This window comes from Myotis daubentonii, chromosome 9 (assembly GCF_963259705.1).
Source record: "Myotis daubentonii chromosome 9, mMyoDau2.1, whole genome shotgun sequence".
Classification (NCBI taxonomy): Eukaryota; Metazoa; Chordata; class Mammalia; order Chiroptera; family Vespertilionidae; genus Myotis; species Myotis daubentonii.
Window position 1 is genome coordinate 19,151,294 of NC_081848.1, and position 20,112 is coordinate 19,171,405.

Below are 20,112 nucleotides of genomic sequence, written 5' to 3' on the forward strand. Positions count from 1 at the left end.
GTGTGGGGTGGGGGAGTGTTGAGGGGTTGAGCAAAAAAGAAAGCAAAAAGAGAGAAAAGTCATGGACAACAGGGTGATGATTTGGGGGGAGGGATTAGGTGGGTGGAGGTGGAAGTGGTCATAGAGGGGATAAATGGTGATGGAAAAAATAAAAAAAAAAGATATTACTAAGATTTATAGCTAGTTTTTCCAACACCATTTATTGAAGATACTAGCCTTTGTCACAGATTAACTGACTATAGAGGTCTGGGTTTATTTCTGAGCTCTCTATTCTGTTCCATTGATCTATGTGTTTGTTTTTATGTCAGTATTATGCTCTTTTGATTATTATAGCCCCGTAGTATAGTTTGATATCAGGTAGCATGATATCTCCAACTTTATTCTTTTTTGTCAAGATTGCTTTGGCTATCAGGGTCTTTTGTGGTTCCATATAAATTTTAGGATTTGTTCTAGTTCTGTGAAAAATGCCTTTGGTACTTTGATAGGAATTGCATTGAATTTATAGGTTGCTTTGGTAGTATGGCATTTAAATAATGTTAATTATTCCTGTTTGTGAGCATGGTTATGATTCCATTTAGTTGTATCTTCCTTGATTTCTTCCTTCTATGTCTTATAGTTTGCTGAGTAAATTTAAATTTATTCCTAGATTTTTTATTCTTTTTGATGCAACTGTAAATGGGATTATTTCCTTAATTTCTCTTTCTGATAATTTTTTATTAGTGTATAAAAATGCAACCAATTTATGAATATTAATCTTGTATTCGGCTACTTACTGAATTTATTTATTAGTTTTAATAGTGTTTTCCATAGAATCTTTAGGGCTCTCTATAAGTAGAATCATGTCATCTGCAAATGATGACAGTTTTACTTCTTCCTCCCTAATTTGGATTCCTTTTATTTCTTGTCTGATTGCTGTGCCTAAGACTTCCAGTGCTATGCTGAATAAAAGTAGTGAAAGTGGACATTGTTGTCTTGATCCTGATCTTAAAGAAAAACCTTTCATCTTTTCACCATTGAGTATGACGTCAGCTCAAATATGGGTTTGTCATATTTTGGCCTTCATTAAGTTGAGCTTGGTTTCCTGTATCCCCATTTCGCAGAAAATTTTTTTTATTCTAAATGAATTTTGGATTTTATCAAATGCTCTTTCTGTATCTTTGTTATGGTCATATGTGTTTAATGCTTCATTTTATTTAATTGGTGTGTCATAGTACTTTAAGATCGGAAGAACATTAACAAACGTTTAGTTCAGCCTTTGTGCTCTTGCCTATAGGCCTCTTCCGGAATCCCACCAATTGAGCGTGCAGCCTGTTCCTGAAACTCCCAGCTCTGTACTCTAACACTGGGCCTGCCACCTTCCTTCCTCTTCATTTTCTCAATCTACAAATAGAGTTAATAACACTGTTTCAACACTGTCGAGGCACAATGATATAAATAAAAAATTCCCAGCATATAATAAATACTTCATGAATATAACTTTAATTGTGTATTTTTCTAATTTTGTCTAGACATTTATTAGATATAATTAATCATTTATAGTAGAGGACCTGGACAAAGTAAAAATAGTTATTTAAACTTTTTATTTGCCTTGATCTAACAGCTTTTTATTTCTCTTAAAATTCCCATACTCTCCAAATGTTACTTCCCTTCCCTCTAGTGATTCATTCCTTCCCCAGGGAGCCCATCTGATCTCTGTGAACCGTCTGAATCGTTTTCATTTATTGACACTGGCATCTGTTCTCCTGTCACCTACGGTTATGATTCCATTTAGTTGTATCTTCCTTGATTTCTGGCTCAAATCCTTGGGAACTTTATAGCAAGTGTTATCCTTTTCTTTATCGAGACTCCTGAGCTCAGAAATCACAAAGGCAAATAGATGCTTAGAGAGAGTAGGCAGGTAACATCATTGAGTAGAGTAGCAAGACTGAAGAAAACTGACCAATGGCCTACTTACTACCAGTTTGTGGTAGGAACTAAGGCTTATTGGAGTGACCATGTGCCATTCAAAAGCAGCAGCTGCATTTCAGCACTGACAGATTACTGCCATCGAACCAATTCAGAGACGTTTTCATAACTTTGAAAAACATTGTATGAGCCAAACAAAATATACCTATGGGCCAGATCAGGCATTAGTGCCATCATATTGCAACTTCTGTTTAGATCGTTGCAAACAGTCATCAAGCCTCTCTTACCCTTTTTTTCCTGGATAACAAGCACAGCTACTTCATACTGTTAAGCAGCATATACCTGGCATAGAGCAGGTGGGGGTTGAAATCCAGCCTGTCCTCTGATCACCAGGACTTTCTCTAATTCATTTCACCTCAAGGCATCTGTGGACTAGCATCAGCCCAGCTGAACATTCTGGTCCCCTTCAACCACTCTTCATGACACAAATTTTCTACTTATCTCACCATTGGACCTTTTTTTCTTCCTAACACATCACAATTCATCAAAGTAGAATTTCCAAAAATTGTCTAGAAATAGGAATGTGGCCTGATCAGCATGGGATTGAGACTTTCTCTTCCCTAATTTAGAAAAGAGATGATTAATTTGGGGTTCTTAGATATCACAATAATCTCTATATTGGCTTCAAGGCATGTAGAGGAATCTATAAACCCACTTAAGATTGTATACAAGATTTTGTGAGGTTTGCATATGTATTTGCATATTTTTTGTTGTTGTTAATCCTCACCCGAGGATATTTCTTCCATTGATGTTTTAGAGAGTGTGGGAGGGAGGGAGGAAGAGGGAGAGACAGAGAGAGAGAGAAATATAGATGTTAGAGAGACACATCAATTGGTTGCCTCCCACACATGCTCCGGGGCCAGGAAATGAACTCACAATCCTGGTACGTGCCCTTAACTGGAATCGAATCCACGACACTCTAACCACTGTGCACCACAGGCCAGGCTTTGTATGCATATTTTTAAAAGAATAAAACCCAAAAGAATATTCAACATCTATGAAAGACTGTTTCAATTAGTCTGTAGCATTAGCTTTTGGGAAGGAGTCCTGTGAGAATATTGACCAATATTGAGTTTAGTCTCTGCTAAAACCCATTTGTCTTTTCATATATGTTACTGACTGCAAAACTCCATAACTCCCTCCTGGATACCACACTAACCCGATTAATGCTGGCATCACTGATTCTTTAATCTCAGTCTGAATAAGTACCAGTTTTACTTATTCAATTTTATTTTATTAGAGTGGTGCTAAAACCTACGATTCTAAGACTTAAGAAAAATAATACTCTGCTGGAAGATTCAATTGATATGTTACTTACATTAACTTTTTTTCTCCTCTGTAGGTCGAAAGTTTAAGAAGTTCAATAAAGTCAGAGTTATGAGGGCACTGGATGCTGTCACGCTCCCGCAGGCGGTGGGCATTCCAAATGAAAGCCAAGCCCTAAGCCAGAGAATCAGTTTTTCACCAAGTCAAGACTTACAGCTGGTCCCCTCGCTAATCAACCTGCTGATGAACATTGAGCCAGACGTGGTCTATGCAGGACATGACAACTCCAAACCTGATACCTCCAGTGCTTTGCTGACGAGTCTCAATCAACTAGCCGAGAGACAACTTCTTTCAGTAGTCAAGTGGTCTAAAGCACTGCCAGGTAAAAATCATTTGCAAATAGGAGCAAGTAACAAAAATGTTACTATGTTTGTTGTACTAGTCCAGTTGATGGCGAACCTTTTGAGCTTGGCGTGTCAGCATTTTGAAAAACCCTAACTTAACTCTGGTGCCGTGTCACATATAGAAATTTTTTTTTATATTTGCAACCATAGTAAAACAAAGACTTATATTTTTGATATTTATTTTATATATTTAAATGCCATTTAACAAAGAAAAATCAACCAAAAAAATGAGTTCGCCTGTCACCTCTGACACACGTGTCATAGGTTCGCCATCACTGTACTAGTCAATCCTATATAATAAAGAGGTAATATGCAAATGGTTGTTACATAACGACCAACCGCATAACGACTAGATCACAGATTAGCAGGAGAGTGGGACAGCTAGCTACAAGCAGGTGGGGGAGAACTACAGGAGGGGGCAGGGCAGCAAGCTATGAGGGAGGAGGCGGGGGCGGCGGGGGGGACAGCGGGCAGAGAGCTACAGGAGTGCAGCAGCAAGCTCCTGGCGCACAGATTCATGCGCAGGGCTACTAGTTGTTAAATAAAAGTCCGTGCAGTAAATTACCTATAATGTTAAAAGCAGGTTATAATATGTATTTCAGCAGCTCAAAGTAGTTAGGATCCTAGATTATGTTCTATTTGTCTAGGACCCTACTATGTGCTATGGAGAAACAAAATATCTAGCTAACAGTCTGATTCTTATTGATGAGTCAATAATTATATATATCAAACAGTTAAAAAGCAGCATACATTTATGTTCAACATAGACATGATAGTAGAAGAAAGACACATTGACCATCTTCTTAAACATGTCTAGTTCATTCTAAACCCTATTTTGATCAATCTCAGTTGGTTGAAAATAAAACTAGATCAATCTATTATATAGCATATCAAAATAGTATTCAGAACACAGCACGGTATCTACAGGCAACCGAGAAACAAAATTCCTAAACATAAATAAATAATTTTCACAGAGAGAAATGAATCTGCAGTCACTTATTTTCTCTGATTTATACCAAACCAAGGAGGTGACTATTTGAATTTAAATCATATCATCATGAAAGGATTTCAGTTATGTAAGCTATTTTTGCTCCTTCAGCACCACTTTGCAGGAGTAAGAGGTTGAAAGAATTACAAGGACACAGTTCTCCCTTGGCTAAATCTTAGACTGCAGAGCCAAGAGAATATGTGGGTAGCAATTGCTTTGTGGAGGTGTTAATCCCGTACTTAGAAATAGAACTATTTTTAAATTACATTCTCTTTACACCAATAATATCCTTATACTCCTTTAGACTAATTTATTTTTCTGACACCTGATCAAGAGTTAAACATATTATGTTATTTTAGTCTCCAAGTAAATTCAATAACCTTTTAAAAATATATTTTCTTCCCAATCTGCCTTAACCCTTTGAGTACCAACCAATATCCTAGGAACTATGCTAAAATTGCCAAAGCATTGTTGCTGATTTTACAGCAGTCTAGGAAAAAAATTATGAATCGCAAGTAAATGAAGTTACATATTCAAAAACTTAAGGAAACCTTTACTACATTGACATATTTAGCAATATCATCATCACTAATAAAAGGAGACTTAGAACTGGACGCCATTTCAAAGCTTTGATAGCGCTTCCAGCACTTTTGGCGAGAGACAGGAGGAGCACGATTGCACTCCCCGGCACTCTATTAATATACCTAGTATTTCTCAGTCACTGGTCTACCTGAAAAGGTTGAAATGCAAAAATGAATTGTTATTGAAAATTGAAGGTTACATGAAACTTAGAGAAAAACAGATCTGGTTGTTGAATATCTTTTAAAATTATATATGTTGAGAAAAGTTAATAAAATTTACTTCTAATGGAGATAAAGTAATTTTATAGAAAAATCAAAATGCCCGTGTTTTTATTAGCTTCAGTCTTGCTGAAAGGCATTGGACATGTAATTTTTTTATTATTAGAAATATTCTAAATGTTTAAAACTTACAGGAAAGTAGTTATCAAATTTCTTTTTCTGTTTAAAAATGAGTGTTTAAATGCATGTTTAACTTTTATCAGTTTTTCTGTTATTTAGAAAATGTGATTTCTTTTATTTTTGTTAATATAGCTCATATTTCTTTTGGAAATACATATTTCATATGTATTTTGGAAGTTCTTCATTGTTTAAAAAGATTCTATCAGCAAAGTAAGAAAATAACCAGCTATAATTTAAAAGATATTTTTATTCAACTTGGATATAAGCTGAGTTTTTTAAGTTGAAACCCTATTATCTGCCCAAGATTTTTAACCTCTGCCCACCCTCAATAAGAGTGAGGGAAATTTTTACATTGAATTTGGTGGCAACATTTTTAATGCTGCAAAATGTGAAAGTAGGTAGGAATGATGGCATCACCCATATTACATGTACTATGACTGTTTTCATTAACTGTACAATAAGGAAAGCATTAAGATTATCAAAGTATTGTGTGCCACATGATCTTTAACATTTGCATAGCCCGCATTCTGGAAGTAACTCACATAGTGAATGATGAAAATGGTTAATAAAACAGAGTAAAAGGACTTGGATAGACATAGGTATGTAAAGTAATATGATATCATTAGCTACTCAAAACTTTTCAGTTGATTTTAACGAGAGTATAGGTTGTATTTACTGGATTCACTCAGTAAATGCTTATTGCATACCTGCTGTGTGCAAGACCTGACAATTGAACAGTGGTGTGAGAAAGAGAAGGCAGAAGCCTGTGCTCCTGGTGTGAATATATTTTGATAGAGCACACCCTAGCCTCTGGTTATCAGTTTGGCACATACGAGAAACTTATTTTATCTAGTCACTCACATTTTTTTCTTTTATTTTTTAATGGTAGTGGGCATACAACATTACATTAATTCCGGTGTACAACATAATGATCAGGCAGTTATATACCTTATGAACTGACCACCACAATATGTCCAGTACCCATCTGACACCATACATAGTTATTACAATACCAGAGGCCCAGTGCACGAAATCCGTGCACAGGTAGGGTCCCTAGTGGCTGCCAGCTGCCAGCCGGGGCCTTCCTTCATTCCACGTGGTCCCCTGGTGGTCAGTGCACATCATAGCAAGCGATCGAACTCCCGGTCAGTCAAACTCCTGAGGGGACACTTTACATATTAGACTTTTATATATATAGATTATTGACTATATTCCATATTTAATATTTCACACCCTGTGACTATTTTATAGCTGGAAGTTTGTACTTTTTAATCTCTTTCAAATTTTTCAGCATTCCCCCACACCTCCTATCTGGCAATTATCAGTTTGTTCTCTGTATCTATGAGTTTGTTTTTGTTTTGTTTTGTTTGTTCATTTATTTTGTGGTTTAGATTCCACATATAACTGTGTTTTTCTTTCTGATTTATTTCACTTAACATAATACCCCTAGGTCTATCCATATTGACACAAATGGCAATATTTCATCTTTTCTTATGGCTGAGTAGTATTCCATTGTAAATATATACCGCATTTTCTTTATCCTTTTATCTATCAACTAGAGCAGTGATGGTGAACCTTTTGAGTTCGGTGTGTCAGCATTTTGAAAAACTCTAACTTAACTCTGGTGCAGTGTCACATATAGAAATTTTTTGATATTTGCAATCATAGTAAAACAAAGACTAATATTTTTTATATTTATTTTATATATTTAAATGCCATTTAACAAAGAAAAATTAACCAAAAAAATGAGTTCGCGTGTCCCTCTGACACGTGTGTCATAGGTTTGCCATCACTGAACTAGAGGCACGGTGCACGAAATTCATGCACAGGGGTGGGGGGGTCCCTCAGCCCGCCTGCACCCTCTCACAATCCAAGACCCCTTGGGGGATGTCCGTCTGCCTGTTTAACTGGCAGTCGGACATCCCTCTCACAATTTGGGACCAATAGCTCCTAACTGCTCGCCTGCCTGCCTGCCTCATTGCCACTAACCACTCCCCTGCCTGCCTCATCGCCCCTAACCACTTGCCTGCCTGCCTCATCGCCCCTAACTGCCTCTGCTTCAGCCCCCACTGCCACAGCTTCATCTGGAAGGACGTCTGGAAGGACATCCAGAAGGTAGTTCGGTTGTCTGGTCTAATTTGCATATTACGCTTTTATTATTATAGATTGTCACCTAAGTTGCTTCCATATCTTGGCTATTGTAAATAATGCTTCATTGAACACAGCATTGTGGAATTGTTGAGTCATATGGTAATTCAATTTATTAAATTTATTTCTAGGTATTTTATTCTTTGTGATTCAATTGTAAATAGAATTTTCTTAATTTCTCTTTCAGATATATCATTTTTACTGTGCAAAAAAAAACAATTTCTGAATATTAATTTTGTATCCTGTATTTTACTGAATTTATTTATTAGTTGTAATAGTTTTTGTGGAATCTTTAGGGTTTTTTAATATAATATCATGTCACCTGCAAATAGTGACGGTCTTACCTCTTTTTCAATCTGATGCCTTTTATTTCTTTTTCCTTTCTGATTCTATGGCTAGTACACCAATATCACACTGATTACAAATAGTGAGAGTGGACATAATTATCTAGTTCCTAATCTTAAAGAAAAAGCTTTTAGCTTTTCATTCTTGAGTATCATGTTAGCAGTGTGTTTGTTATACGTGACCTTTACTATATTGAGGTATATTTTCTTTATTCCCACTTTGGTGAGTGTTTTTATCATAGAGTTGTATTTTATCAAATGCGTTTTCTGCATCTATTGATATGACCATATAATTTTAATCTTTTGTTTTGTTTGTGGTGTATTATGTTAATTGATTAGTGGATATTAAACCAACCTTGAATCCTGGAATAAATCCCACTTGATCATGATCTTGCTAATGCACTGCTACATTTTGTTTGCTAATATTCTGTTGAGGAATTTTGCATTTACATTCATCAGGTATATATATATACACACATATATTTTGTAATGCCTTTATCTGGTTTTGGTGTCAAGGTAATGCAATGCTGGACTTGTAGAATGAGTTTGAGAGCCTTCCCTCCTCTTCAATTTTTTTTGGAATAGTTCAAGAAGGTAGGTATTAATTATTCTTTTAAATCTTTGGTAGAATTCACCTGTGAAGCCATCTGGTCTAGGACTTTTGTTTGCTGGGACGTTGGTTTGTTGTTGTTTTTTAATTACTGATTCAATTTCAATACGAATAATTGGTCTGTTCAGATTTTCTGTTTCTTCCTAATTCAGTCTGAAAGATTGTATCTTTCTAGGAATTATCCATTTCTTTCAGGTTGTCCAATTTGTTGGCATATAATATATCTCTTTTAATTTTTTTCTTACAATCCTTCCAGTGTTTTCTTATAATCCATTCTATTTATGTGGTGTCAGTCATCACTTCTCCTATATCTCTGATTTTATATATATTGGGCTCTGTTTTTCTTGATGAGTTTGGCTAAGGGTTTATCAATTTGGTTTATTTTTTTAAAAAAAAAACTCTAAGTAGAATTGATCTTTTCTATTATTTTTTAGTCTAATTTCATTTATTTTTGCTCTAATCTTTATTAATTTTTTTCTTCTATTCACTTTGGGATTTGTTTGTTGTTATTTTTCTAGTTCCTTTGGGTGTAAAGTTAAATTATTTGAGATTTTTCTTGTTTCTTGAGGTAGGCCTCAATTGCTATGAATTTCCCTCTTAGATTGCTTTTGCTATGTCCCAGAGATTTTATTATTGTGTTTCTATTTTCATTCCTTTCAAGATCCTCTTTCATCTGTTCACTAACTAATTCATTCTTTAGGAGCATGTTGTTTAACCTCCATGTATGTGTTTGTGATTTTCTAGTTTTCTTCTTATAATTGATTTCTAGTTTCATACTATTGTGATCAGAGAAGATGCTTGATATGATTTAAGTCTTTTTAAATTTATTGAGACTTGTTTTATGGTCTATCATGTGGTCTGTTTTGGAAAAGAATGTATATTCTGCTGTTCTGGGGTGGAATGTTCCATAGATGTCTATTAAGCCCATCTGATCTAATGTGTCTTAAAAGAATATGTTTCTTTGTTGATTTCCTGTATGAATGATCTATCCATTGATGTAAGTGAAATGTTAAAGTACCCTACTATTGTATTATGTTGATCTCTTTCTTTATGTCTGTTAATATTTGCTTTATGTATTTAGGTGGTCCTATGTTGAGTACATAGATGTTACAAGAATTATATCCTTTGTTGGGTTGATCTTTTTATCATTTTGTAATGACCTTTTTTTTTGTCTCTTGTTATAGGCTTTGTTTTAAAGTCTATTTTGTCTAAGTATTGCTACCCAGCTTTTGTTTAGTTTTTATTTACATGAAAATCTTTTCATCTGAAGTGAGTCTCTTATAGGCAGCATATGGGGTGCTGTTTTTTTATATAGTAAGCCACCCTATGTCATTTAATCCATTTACATTTAAAATAATTATCTATAATAATAAAACTATAACATGCTAATTAAACTGGATGTCCTTCCAGACAAACCTGGGGCTGCAAGGGCCGAGCCCCTTGCACAAATTTCGTGCATCAGGCCTCTAGATAGTTAATAAAAAGACAGGTATGTAGTTATTGCCATTTTATTAATTGTGTTCTGGTTATTTTTGTGGTTCCTCTTGGTTCCATTCTTCTCATGCTCTCTTGTATTTTGATAACTTTCTCTAGTTTATGCTTGTATTTCTTTCTCTTTATTTTTTGTACATCTATTTTAAGTTTTTTGGTTTATGGTTGGTATATGTGGTTATCAGGTGGGTGTGTTTATGGCAGTCTATTTTAAGTTCATGATTGCTTAGGTTCCAATGCATTCTAAGATCCCTACATATTTTACTCACTCCCACAAGTATGTTTTTGTCATCATTTTTTTACCTCTTGTATGTATGTATCCCTTCATTTATTATTGTATTCATACATGATTTTACTATTTTTGTCTTTTAAGCTTCACATTACCTTTATAATTAGTTGATCCACTACTTTCACTGTTTGCCTTTTTCAGTGAGATTTTTGTTTTCCTATGCTTTTTTATTTTTAGTTTTGACCTTTTATTTTCTATTTGAAGTCTCTTTAACATTTCTTGTAATGCTGATTTCCTTGTGATATACTCCTTTACCTTTTTTGCTTGTCTGGGAAACTACCTCTCCTTAAAGTCTAAATGATAATCTTGTTGCATAGAGTATTCTTGGTTATAGATTTTTCTCACTCATGAATTTGGACATATAATGGCAATCCCTTCTGACCTTCAAAGTTTCTGTTGAAAATCAGCTGCCAATAGTCTTATGGGAGCTCTCATGTATGTAACTAGCTGCTTTTCTCTTGCTCCTTTTACAGTTCTCTCTTTGTTTTTAACACTGCATTTTTGTTATGTGTCTTGGTATGGGTCTCTTTGGCTCATCTTGTTTGGGACTCTCTGCACTTTCTGGGTTTGTATGTCTCTTTCCTTCACCAGGTTAGGGAATAGTCTCTGTTGCTTCAAATAGGTTCAATACCTTTCTCTCTTCTCCTTCTGGGACCCCTATGATGTGAGTGTTGGTAACTTTATATCCTTTAATATCCTTAGAGGTCCCTTTAATATCCTTATTTTTCTTTTTGCTATTTTTAATTGGGTGTGTACCCTACCTTTTCTTCTAGATTGCTGATTTGATCTTCCATTTCATCTAATCTGCTTTTGATTCCCCCTACTGTATCTTCAAATTTAGTTATTGTATTTTTCATTTCTGATTGGTTATTTTTTCCATTATTTGTCTCTTTGTTGCAGTTCTGAGTTCATCTCTTTTCTTGAATACTTTGAGTATCTTTATTACCAGTGTTTTGAACTCTTTACCTAGTATATTGCTCATCTCCATTTTGTTTTGTTCTTTTTGTGTAGCTTTGGCCTATTCTTTCATTTAGGACGTATTTGTCTCCTCATTTTGGCTCGTTCAGTGTAGTTATTTCTTTGTATTAAGTGTGCTGTATTTCCCAGGTTTGAAAGAAACGTCTTACATAGAAGGTGTCCTCTGGGTCCCAGTAGTAGTACAATGCCCCTGGTCACCTGAGCCAGATGCTCAAGGTGTGTTTCCTGTGTTGTATGTGCTCTCCTGTTACAGTTGGGCTCCACTGCTGCCGGCACATCTGTGGGTGGGGTTGACCCTCAGGCCAAGTGTCCGTGAGGACTAGCTATGACTACATTGGATAAGCTATTGTGTGGAGGCTGACTCCGGGGAGTAAGAGTCACTTTAGCAGGGCTCTAGTGCCATCCATGCTGTTCAGGTGTTTCAGTTGTGGAGCTGCTTGGGTGGGGCTCTGGTGCGGTCTGAAGCCAGCTGCTGGTTGTGTAGGGTCTGGAGGTCTGGAGTCTCTTACTGAACTCCTGTGGGGGCCGAGATCAGCTGCTGCTTTTCCTGAGTTTGGGGCTGTTTGGTAGGAGCTAGAACGTGATCTGCAGTTGGTCGGTGTTTGTGCCAGGCTTGGAGTGGCTTGAGAGAAACTATGATGTGAGCTGAGCCTGGCTGCTACTTGTTGGTAACTATAATGCAAGTTGAGATCAGCCACTGCTCATATGAGGTGTGTGGGCCTTTGGGAGCATCTGATGTGCTTTCTGAGGCTGGTTGACATTTGTGTGGCGTTTGTAGACCTTTGGGAGTATCTGCAGCAAGAGCCTAGGCCAAGCACCACTCATGTGGAGGGTCTGGAGCCACTGGAAGAGGCTTTGACGGGGCAAGCAGGTTGACTAGGGCAGTGTCTCAGGGAGACATCAGACAGACCTGGGCTAATGGTGTAGGCTGGGCAAGTGGCGTTATGTTAATGAACAGTGACAAATTTGGCACGGGCCTTCACAGGGCCTGGCGGGTGAGAGAGAGCTCAATAAAAGAACAATGGTGCCTGCCAGCACCTCCGTCTCCTGAGAGTTTTGATTCTGTCCTTCCAGCCCTCACCTTAAAAGTTAGTCAATTTCACATATGTAATAACTTAATCAATAAAAAATTTTAAAAAAAGAGACCCCTTACCCTTTAACTGTCATTACCAGCCCCCAACTGCTAAGCAACCATGAATCTACTTTATTTCTCTATAGATTCTGGATAGTTCATACAAATGGAATCAGGCAATATACATGGTCTTGTTTGACTGACTTCTTTGACTTAGCATAATGTTTTCAAGGTTCATCCATGTTGTAATGCACTTTTTAAGGAAGAAAAAGATCTATATAATAAAAGCCTAGTATGCTAAAAAAAAAAAAAAAAAAAAGTTAGTCAATTTAATTTCTTCTTGAACTGCTGCCCCTGCCCTGGAACTTGGAGGGGGTAACTAAGTGTGTGAACCCTTTAATAGCAGCATCTCAATCTCCTGCAGCCTTTTGTCTCTCGTGGGATAGAATCCCTGATGGTTTTCAAAGCTAGATATTATAGAACTCCTCTTCTTGACATAGAAAAACCCAGAATGGGGTTTGGACTCCTTATTCCTTAGGTGGCTTCCATGGCCAAGATATCCCTCCCATTTATTCATTGTCACACCATGGGTGTGGGATCTGTCTGGATCACATCTCCATCCCTCCTATCCATCTTGAAGTGGCTTTTTCTTTATATGCTTACTAAGGAATTCTGTTAAGCTAATCCTTGGGAGGTTCTCAATGACAGTTGTTCTATAATTTAGCTGTAGCTTTGATATGGTTGTGAGAAGTGGTAAGTTCAGAGTTTAACTACTCTGCCCTTTTGACTCTGAATCTCCATTCATTCACATGTTATTGCTCTATGAAAGATAAGACTTTTGTTAAATGAAGTTTCCTAACACACCAGAATGTCAGTTTACTTATTTGAAGTACACAAAAAAACACTGCTCGGAAAACATATTGTATATTCAGGTCATTCTTTCACAATAAGAAAATGTGTTTGGGAAGTCAGATTAAGATCAGATTTAAAATGCTCATCATAACAAAGGTGACAGCATGCCTGAGGGCCTCAAGACACATATCTGAGGTGCATGAGCGGATTCTTGTTGCCAGGTTGACTTCCTCTTTTTTTTCTTTTTTCTTCTTTTTTTTTTTGTCTAGCTCTTCTATTTTCTTGGGCCTGTTATAATAATTGCAGTTTATCTAACATCTCTTTCATAATATTTCGGAGATATCTTTTTTTCTATTATTAAACAACAACAATAACAAAAACCATTCACAGCTGAAAGCATTCCTAAAAGAAACGGTTTATGTAGCCAAAGTTAGCTAGAAAAGGACCGGGCCCTAGGGAATGAAGTCTAAACCACCAGCAGCAGGGCTAGATGGAGAAGACATGTCCACCCTCCTAGAACACCCTCCTTTTATACATTACGTTTTCAGGAAGAAAGAGGTTAGTTGTTTTTGAAAGACTTTACACTGACAACAGATAAGGGGGCGGGTGGGAAAACATGAAGCGGGGGCAGTTCTAGGATAGGTGCACAGTCCATCAAGGAGGGCTGGTCACTACTTTTGATTGGCTGTTGCAACAGTCCTGAAAGTTCATTGCATAAGCTGGATGAGGTAGTGTCTGGCTACTTCTTTTTAAATAGCCACCTGGAAGTTGATTCAAAGCTCCAACATAAATTCAGGAATGTGAGTAGTATGTTAGTTGGCCTACAGCTACTGATTAGTTTATCATTCTTTCCTCTTTCTCTGGCTCTCTGGCCCACTGTAATTTAATTTAGTACATCTCAGAATTTTTCTTTTGTCATTATTTAAAGGATGCTTGAAAGATGCTTTTCCCTCATGATAGCACATTTACAAATGACCTGTGAGGATACACTGCATCTATATATGAATGATTTTTACATAGACTTTTTTGCTGTAACTTCAATGGTGAAGCAACACAATATTTGCAAAATTTAAAAAATAAACAAGACATATTCTTTCTGTTTAGGAACTTTCAATCCAATGGGATAGATAAGATACCCAAACAACTACAGGGAAAGTGAGATAGATACAGATATAAAGAAAATGGGACAGGAGAACATTTTTGGCTTCAGGAACGAGAGAAGGCTTGAGACAAGGTGTCAGTTAACTGCACCTTCAGTTAGAAATGAGACTTTGATAATTCATGATAAGAAGGGAAAGCATTCCAGATAGAAGGGATAGTGTGGCTGATGATATAATGAGAATAATAAATTAGGCCAGAATAAGAATGGTTTCCAATTTTTTCAAGTATGAGGGTTCATTAGTAGCATAAAATATATTATAACTTTTTAATAGCTGCTTATTGAGAAAATATATTTATGCAAATGGTTTCTCAAACACTGCTCCAGTAAGTACTAGCTTCCTAAAGGTTTCATCACTCAAATATTAAAAACACCACTGAAAATAAATTTATATTGGGGAGAGTAGCAGAAAATAAATTAAGAGCCGTAAGTTATGGGCTGATCAAGCAGAGTCTTACAAGTCAGGATAGGCTTTGGAAATCTATACTAATAAAAGAGAAAAATGGTAATTGGCGTACGACGATACCCTTTTCATTGCCTAATCAGGGCTATATGCAAATTAACTGCCAACTAAGATTGGCAGTTAACTGCCAACAAGATGGCGGTTAATTTGCATATGTAGGCACAATGCAGGGAGGCGAAAGGGAAAGCAGGAAGAAGCCCCCTGCCACTGACAGTGATCGGAAACCCAGGGGGGAGCTAAGAGCTGGGGGGCAGGGCAAAGGCGGCCCTGGGGCCACCTTTGCCCTGCCCCCCAGCCATGATTGGAGAATCAGGTGCCTTTTCCGCCCTGGCCAGTGATAGCAGGAAGTAGGGGTGGAGCCAGCGATGGGAGCTGGGCATGGTCGAAGCTGGCAGTCCCAGGAGCTAGGGGTCCCTTGCCTGGGCCTAAAGCGAAGCCCACGATCGCGGGGCCGCTGCAGCTGTGGGTCCCCACTGCCCAGGCCGGACGCCTCAGCCAGAGGCTTCCTGCAGGGGCAGGGGCGGAGCCCGCACGATCGCGGCCCCCCTGCCCCCGCTGCCACTGCAGGTCCCCGCTGCCCGGGCCGGACGCCTAGGCCAGAGGCGTCAGGCCTGGGCAAGGGGCCGATCCTGCGATTGGAGGATGATGGGGGTCAACGCCTGAGGGCTTCCCAGTATGTGAGAGGGGGCAGGCTGGGCTGAGGGACACTCCCCCCCGCCCTCCCCCCCCCCACAACCCAGTGCACGAATTTCGTGCACCGGGCCCCTAGTCTATAATAATAAAAGTGTAATATGCTAATTAGACCGGAAAGCTGAATGACCTTCCGGATGAAGCCATTGTGGTGGGGGTTGAGGCAGAGGCAGTTAGGGGTGATCAGGCAGGCAGGCAGGCAGAGTGGTTAGGTGCCATCAGGCAGGCAGGCGAGCAGTTAGGGATGATCAGGCAGGCAGGCGGGCAGTTAGGGGCATCAGGCAGGCAGGCAGAGGTCTTTAGAGGCTATCAGGCAGGCAAATGGTTAGGGACGATCAGGCAGGCAGGCAGGCAAGCAGTTAGGAGTCAGTGGTCCAGAATTTTGAGAGGGATGTCTGACTGCCAGTTTAGGCCTTCAGGATCAGGCCTAAACTGGCAGTCAGAGATCCCCTGAGGGATCCCGGATTGTGAGAGGGTGCAGGGCGGGCTGAGGGATCCTCCTTCCCCCCACCCTCATGCACGAATTTCGTGCACCAGACCTGTAGTTAAATTAATAAGTACTCATTCCCAAATCAGTTTCACCTTTAAATATTCCTCATCCTGTATATCAGGGGTGGGGAACATTGGCCTAAGGGCCCTATAAAGGTTCTCAAAATCATTTGGTCTGGCTCTGCCAAGGCATTAGGGGTGAGTTGATTAAATGTTTGACCAAACATAGCAGGCTAATTTTTTAAGTTGGTAATTTTGTATGGCCCATGAATGATGTTAATGGCCCTTGACAGAAAAAAGTTCCCCACCCCTGCTATAGCAGAGGTGATGTGACAGAGAGGTTTTGGAATAATATTTCCTTTTTATAATTTTATCTTTATTCTTCTTTTTATTTGGTGAAAAAAAATCTACTTAGGTCAATGCTTTGTCATTTTTAAACATTACATTTTTGAATAAATACTTCTTGGTCTCAGCCAGACTTCTTGCAATCGTCAGTAGCAGAAGACTGAGTCACTTTCTGCCTCTGAAGCATGCCAAAATAGCTTCTGAGTCAGTGACAGCCGTTGCCTATGTGTGTAATAAAGGATTTTTTTCTTTATAAATAAATCAAATTACTTCCCCAAAAAAGTGTTAGGAAAGAAATGAGATTAATCTACTAGGAGTAAAGTTAGGCTTTAATAATACTCTCAAAAATGATTTTTCTAACATCTTATTCCACTGAAATTATTTACCAAATCAAATAAATACTAGCAGTCATTACCATGTTTCTTTTTTTAGTTTCTTTATTGATTAAGGTATTACATATGTGTCCTTATCCCCCATTGCCCCCCTCCCCCCTCCCCCCACTCATGCCCTCACCCCCCTGGTGTCTGTGTCCATTGGTTGGGCTTATATGCATGCATACAAGTCCTTTGGTTGATCTTGCCCCCTTACCTTCATCCTCCCCTACCTTCCCTCTGAGGTTTGACCATCTGATCGATGCTTCTCTGTCTCTGGATCTGTTTTTGCCTCTGAGGCCACTGACAAAACCATTTCTTGCTTAAACTATTCCCTTGGCATTCATTGCTTCCCTGCCAGGTAGATAAGTTTCTCTCAATATACATATTTTCTTTTGTAGATTTCCTTTGTAGATTTGTTCTTCTGCTCACGCCATAAATATGGCATTAGTTTCTCACTCTGTACTGTCTGAATGAACTCATTCATAGCCTGTCTTCAGCAACCATTATATTCTGATGACTCCTGAATACATAGTATCAACCCAGACCCTCTACTGAACTTATTGGACCATGCATTTCAACTGCTTGTTATACATTCCCACCTGGATGAACTTCCAAGTCAGCATAAACCTATTCCATAAACCTAAAGCCATTTTCTATGTTTTGGAATGGCATCTGGGATATATCCTTGGGTATAGTCCTCTGCTCACTTTTCTCCTTCACTTCCTGTCCAATGAGTTATCAGATTCTGTTATCTCTACTTATTAAATACTAGAGGCCTGGTGCATGAAAATTCATGCACTGGAGGGGGTTCCCTCAGCCAGGCCTGCCCCCTCTCACAGTCCGGGAGCCCTCAAGGGCGGGAGGCAACCTGGCGATCAGGGGAAGGCGATGCCCCATCACACCTCTGCTGCTGCCACTGCCGGCAGCGCAAGCCTCAGCCGGACCTGGTTACCTGAGCCTCGGGCAGCCCTGGGCAGCTGGGCGGCTGAGGGGATTGGGGGACTCGGGAGGCGGGTGCGTGGCAAGGTGGCCCGGCCATGCTGTATGCCTGCTGCCCCAGTGGGGCTGAGGGGACTGGGCGCTGCCATCTTGTGGCTGTGGGCACCACCATCATTGAGGGTGTGGCAGTCAGTTAGCATATTCCCTCCTTATTGGCTGTGGGCACCGCCATCTTTGCGACAGTGTGAGGGTCAATTAGCATATTCCCTCTTTATTAGGTAGGCTATGATTCATTATACATGCTCCACTGCTACTGCCCTGACTTAGTGTAGGTCCTCATAATTTTTTCCTAGATCTCTGGTGTACTTTCCTTTCCTCCTATACAGCCTATTATAACAGTTCCACACTTTCCCCAAATAACCCTCTATTCTGCCTCCAAAATCATCTTTCTAAAACAATTATAATGAATTATGTTATTCCCTTTCTTTTTCAGAACAAAGTCCAAAGTTCTTCAACTTATCATCCAAGGCCCTTCTGTGATCCTGCTCCTGAATTTGCAATGTTACCTCCCACTCTTCCTCTTCAAACAGCTCTCAGATTCAATTCCCACAATGCTCTTTGCTCAGTTTCCTGCTTTCTTTTGCCCATATTTTTCTCCCTACCTGGAGGCCCTTCTTTTCTACATCTTCCACTGGCTGGTCCCTAATTTGCCTTCAGGATTCTAATCACCTGTTATTTCCCCTAGAATTTCCCTGAGCCTTCCCAGACTCAATCAAGGCCCCCTTGCTGTCCTGCATCACCCTTGCCTTTGTCAATCACACCACTATTACTCCGAGTTATAATTATGTTCCTCTTTTCTATCTGTCTCGCCAGTGTTAAAGACAGAAACAGCATCTTTTCAATCTTTATGCCTAGTTTCAAACATAATGCTTCATCCCAAATAGGTAAATCATAGAAATTTAAATTATGGCTTTGATATGAAAAGAACTATGCCGTCTTAGATGACTACTAGTAAACATCAAGTTTTTGTTCTTATTTTAATAAGTCATCAAGTGTATATTAGGATTGTACTTATTGTGCTAATTCTTTATTGTGCTCCTCAAAGTTCATACTTTGTGTCAGAAGCTACTGAGGTATTTAATGCTCTGCCTTTGTTGTAGATTTAATGTTTGAATACATGGCAATTTCTACAGAAGCAAACCTAAATATTTTATGAGAACTCTGGAAGATAGGAGAACCTAGAAAGTCATACAGGCCATGACTTTACTGTACTCTTAATTTTTTTAGGCAGTAAGGATTGCACAGTTTGTAACAGGGCTTTTGTCAAAATTATCAGGTCAAGTCACATAAAAAGAGAGGGTATTTTTCTTGTTAAACACAATTAGGGGCCATCCATCACTCTCAATGTGAAGGTTTCCATTTTGATCAGCATCTCAAATGTACTAAGTTCCCTGATTGTTATCATCAATGGGAATTTGATCTCCGTGTTCCCGTCTTTGTTTCAGTATGAAGTAATGAATGACATTACAGTTAATTGGAGAAAAATTGCACTTCTGGACCAGGCATGTTCAAGTCAATTTAACTTTGTACATTTATCACAGATAAGCTCCCTAAAAGACTGAATAAATAAAGCTATTTTCTGAGTTGGATTTCATTCTGTTAAATGGAAAGAGTATACTTTCTGCTATAAATATTGGTAATTTCTTAAGTTATTTCAACAAGATTTGTCTTTTATATTATAATATAACAACAGTATTTCATAATTTCTAGTCCTTAATAATTCCAGAATGCAAAACAGATTGTAAAAAAGGGTAAAATAAATGCAAATATGTAAGTATAAGTCAAATCTGTTTTTTAAAGAACAAACGAAATAACTTATGTAACTTTATCATATTTTAAAAATTGCTCAGAAATTAACATAAGCCCTATGATAAACAATATATAGCATAGTAAGGCAAATATTTAATTTTATATAATGCTCTCTATAGAAAGTTATAACATTAAGAAAGGTATAGGTAATAAAAATGTATCAGGGAAGATAGTGAAAAATGTTAATCTTTAATATATCTGATTAATTGAACCTAATTTGCTATGAGTCTGACATTTTCCATATATGTGAAATAATAATCTGTTATATATATCTCTAATAACATATATGAAATATATTTTGGACACACATACTTGACAAATACATATTTGTTGGTAGATAACATATATAAGAAATGTATACATTTCTACCATTCACATGAATATGGGACTATGTGAA

General features: G+C 38.2%; 1 protein-coding gene across 1 annotated transcript in view; it reads left to right on the forward strand.

Moving 5' to 3' along the window:
* The window catches only part of PGR (progesterone receptor), a 69,003-nt gene that overhangs the window by 35,861 nt on the left and 13,030 nt on the right, over positions 1–20,112 (forward strand). The window contains exon 4 of the mRNA XM_059708072.1: positions 3,308–3,613. Within this exon, the coding sequence (XP_059564055.1) occupies positions 3,308–3,613 (306 nt within the window). The remainder of the gene's footprint in view (positions 1–3,307; positions 3,614–20,112) is intronic.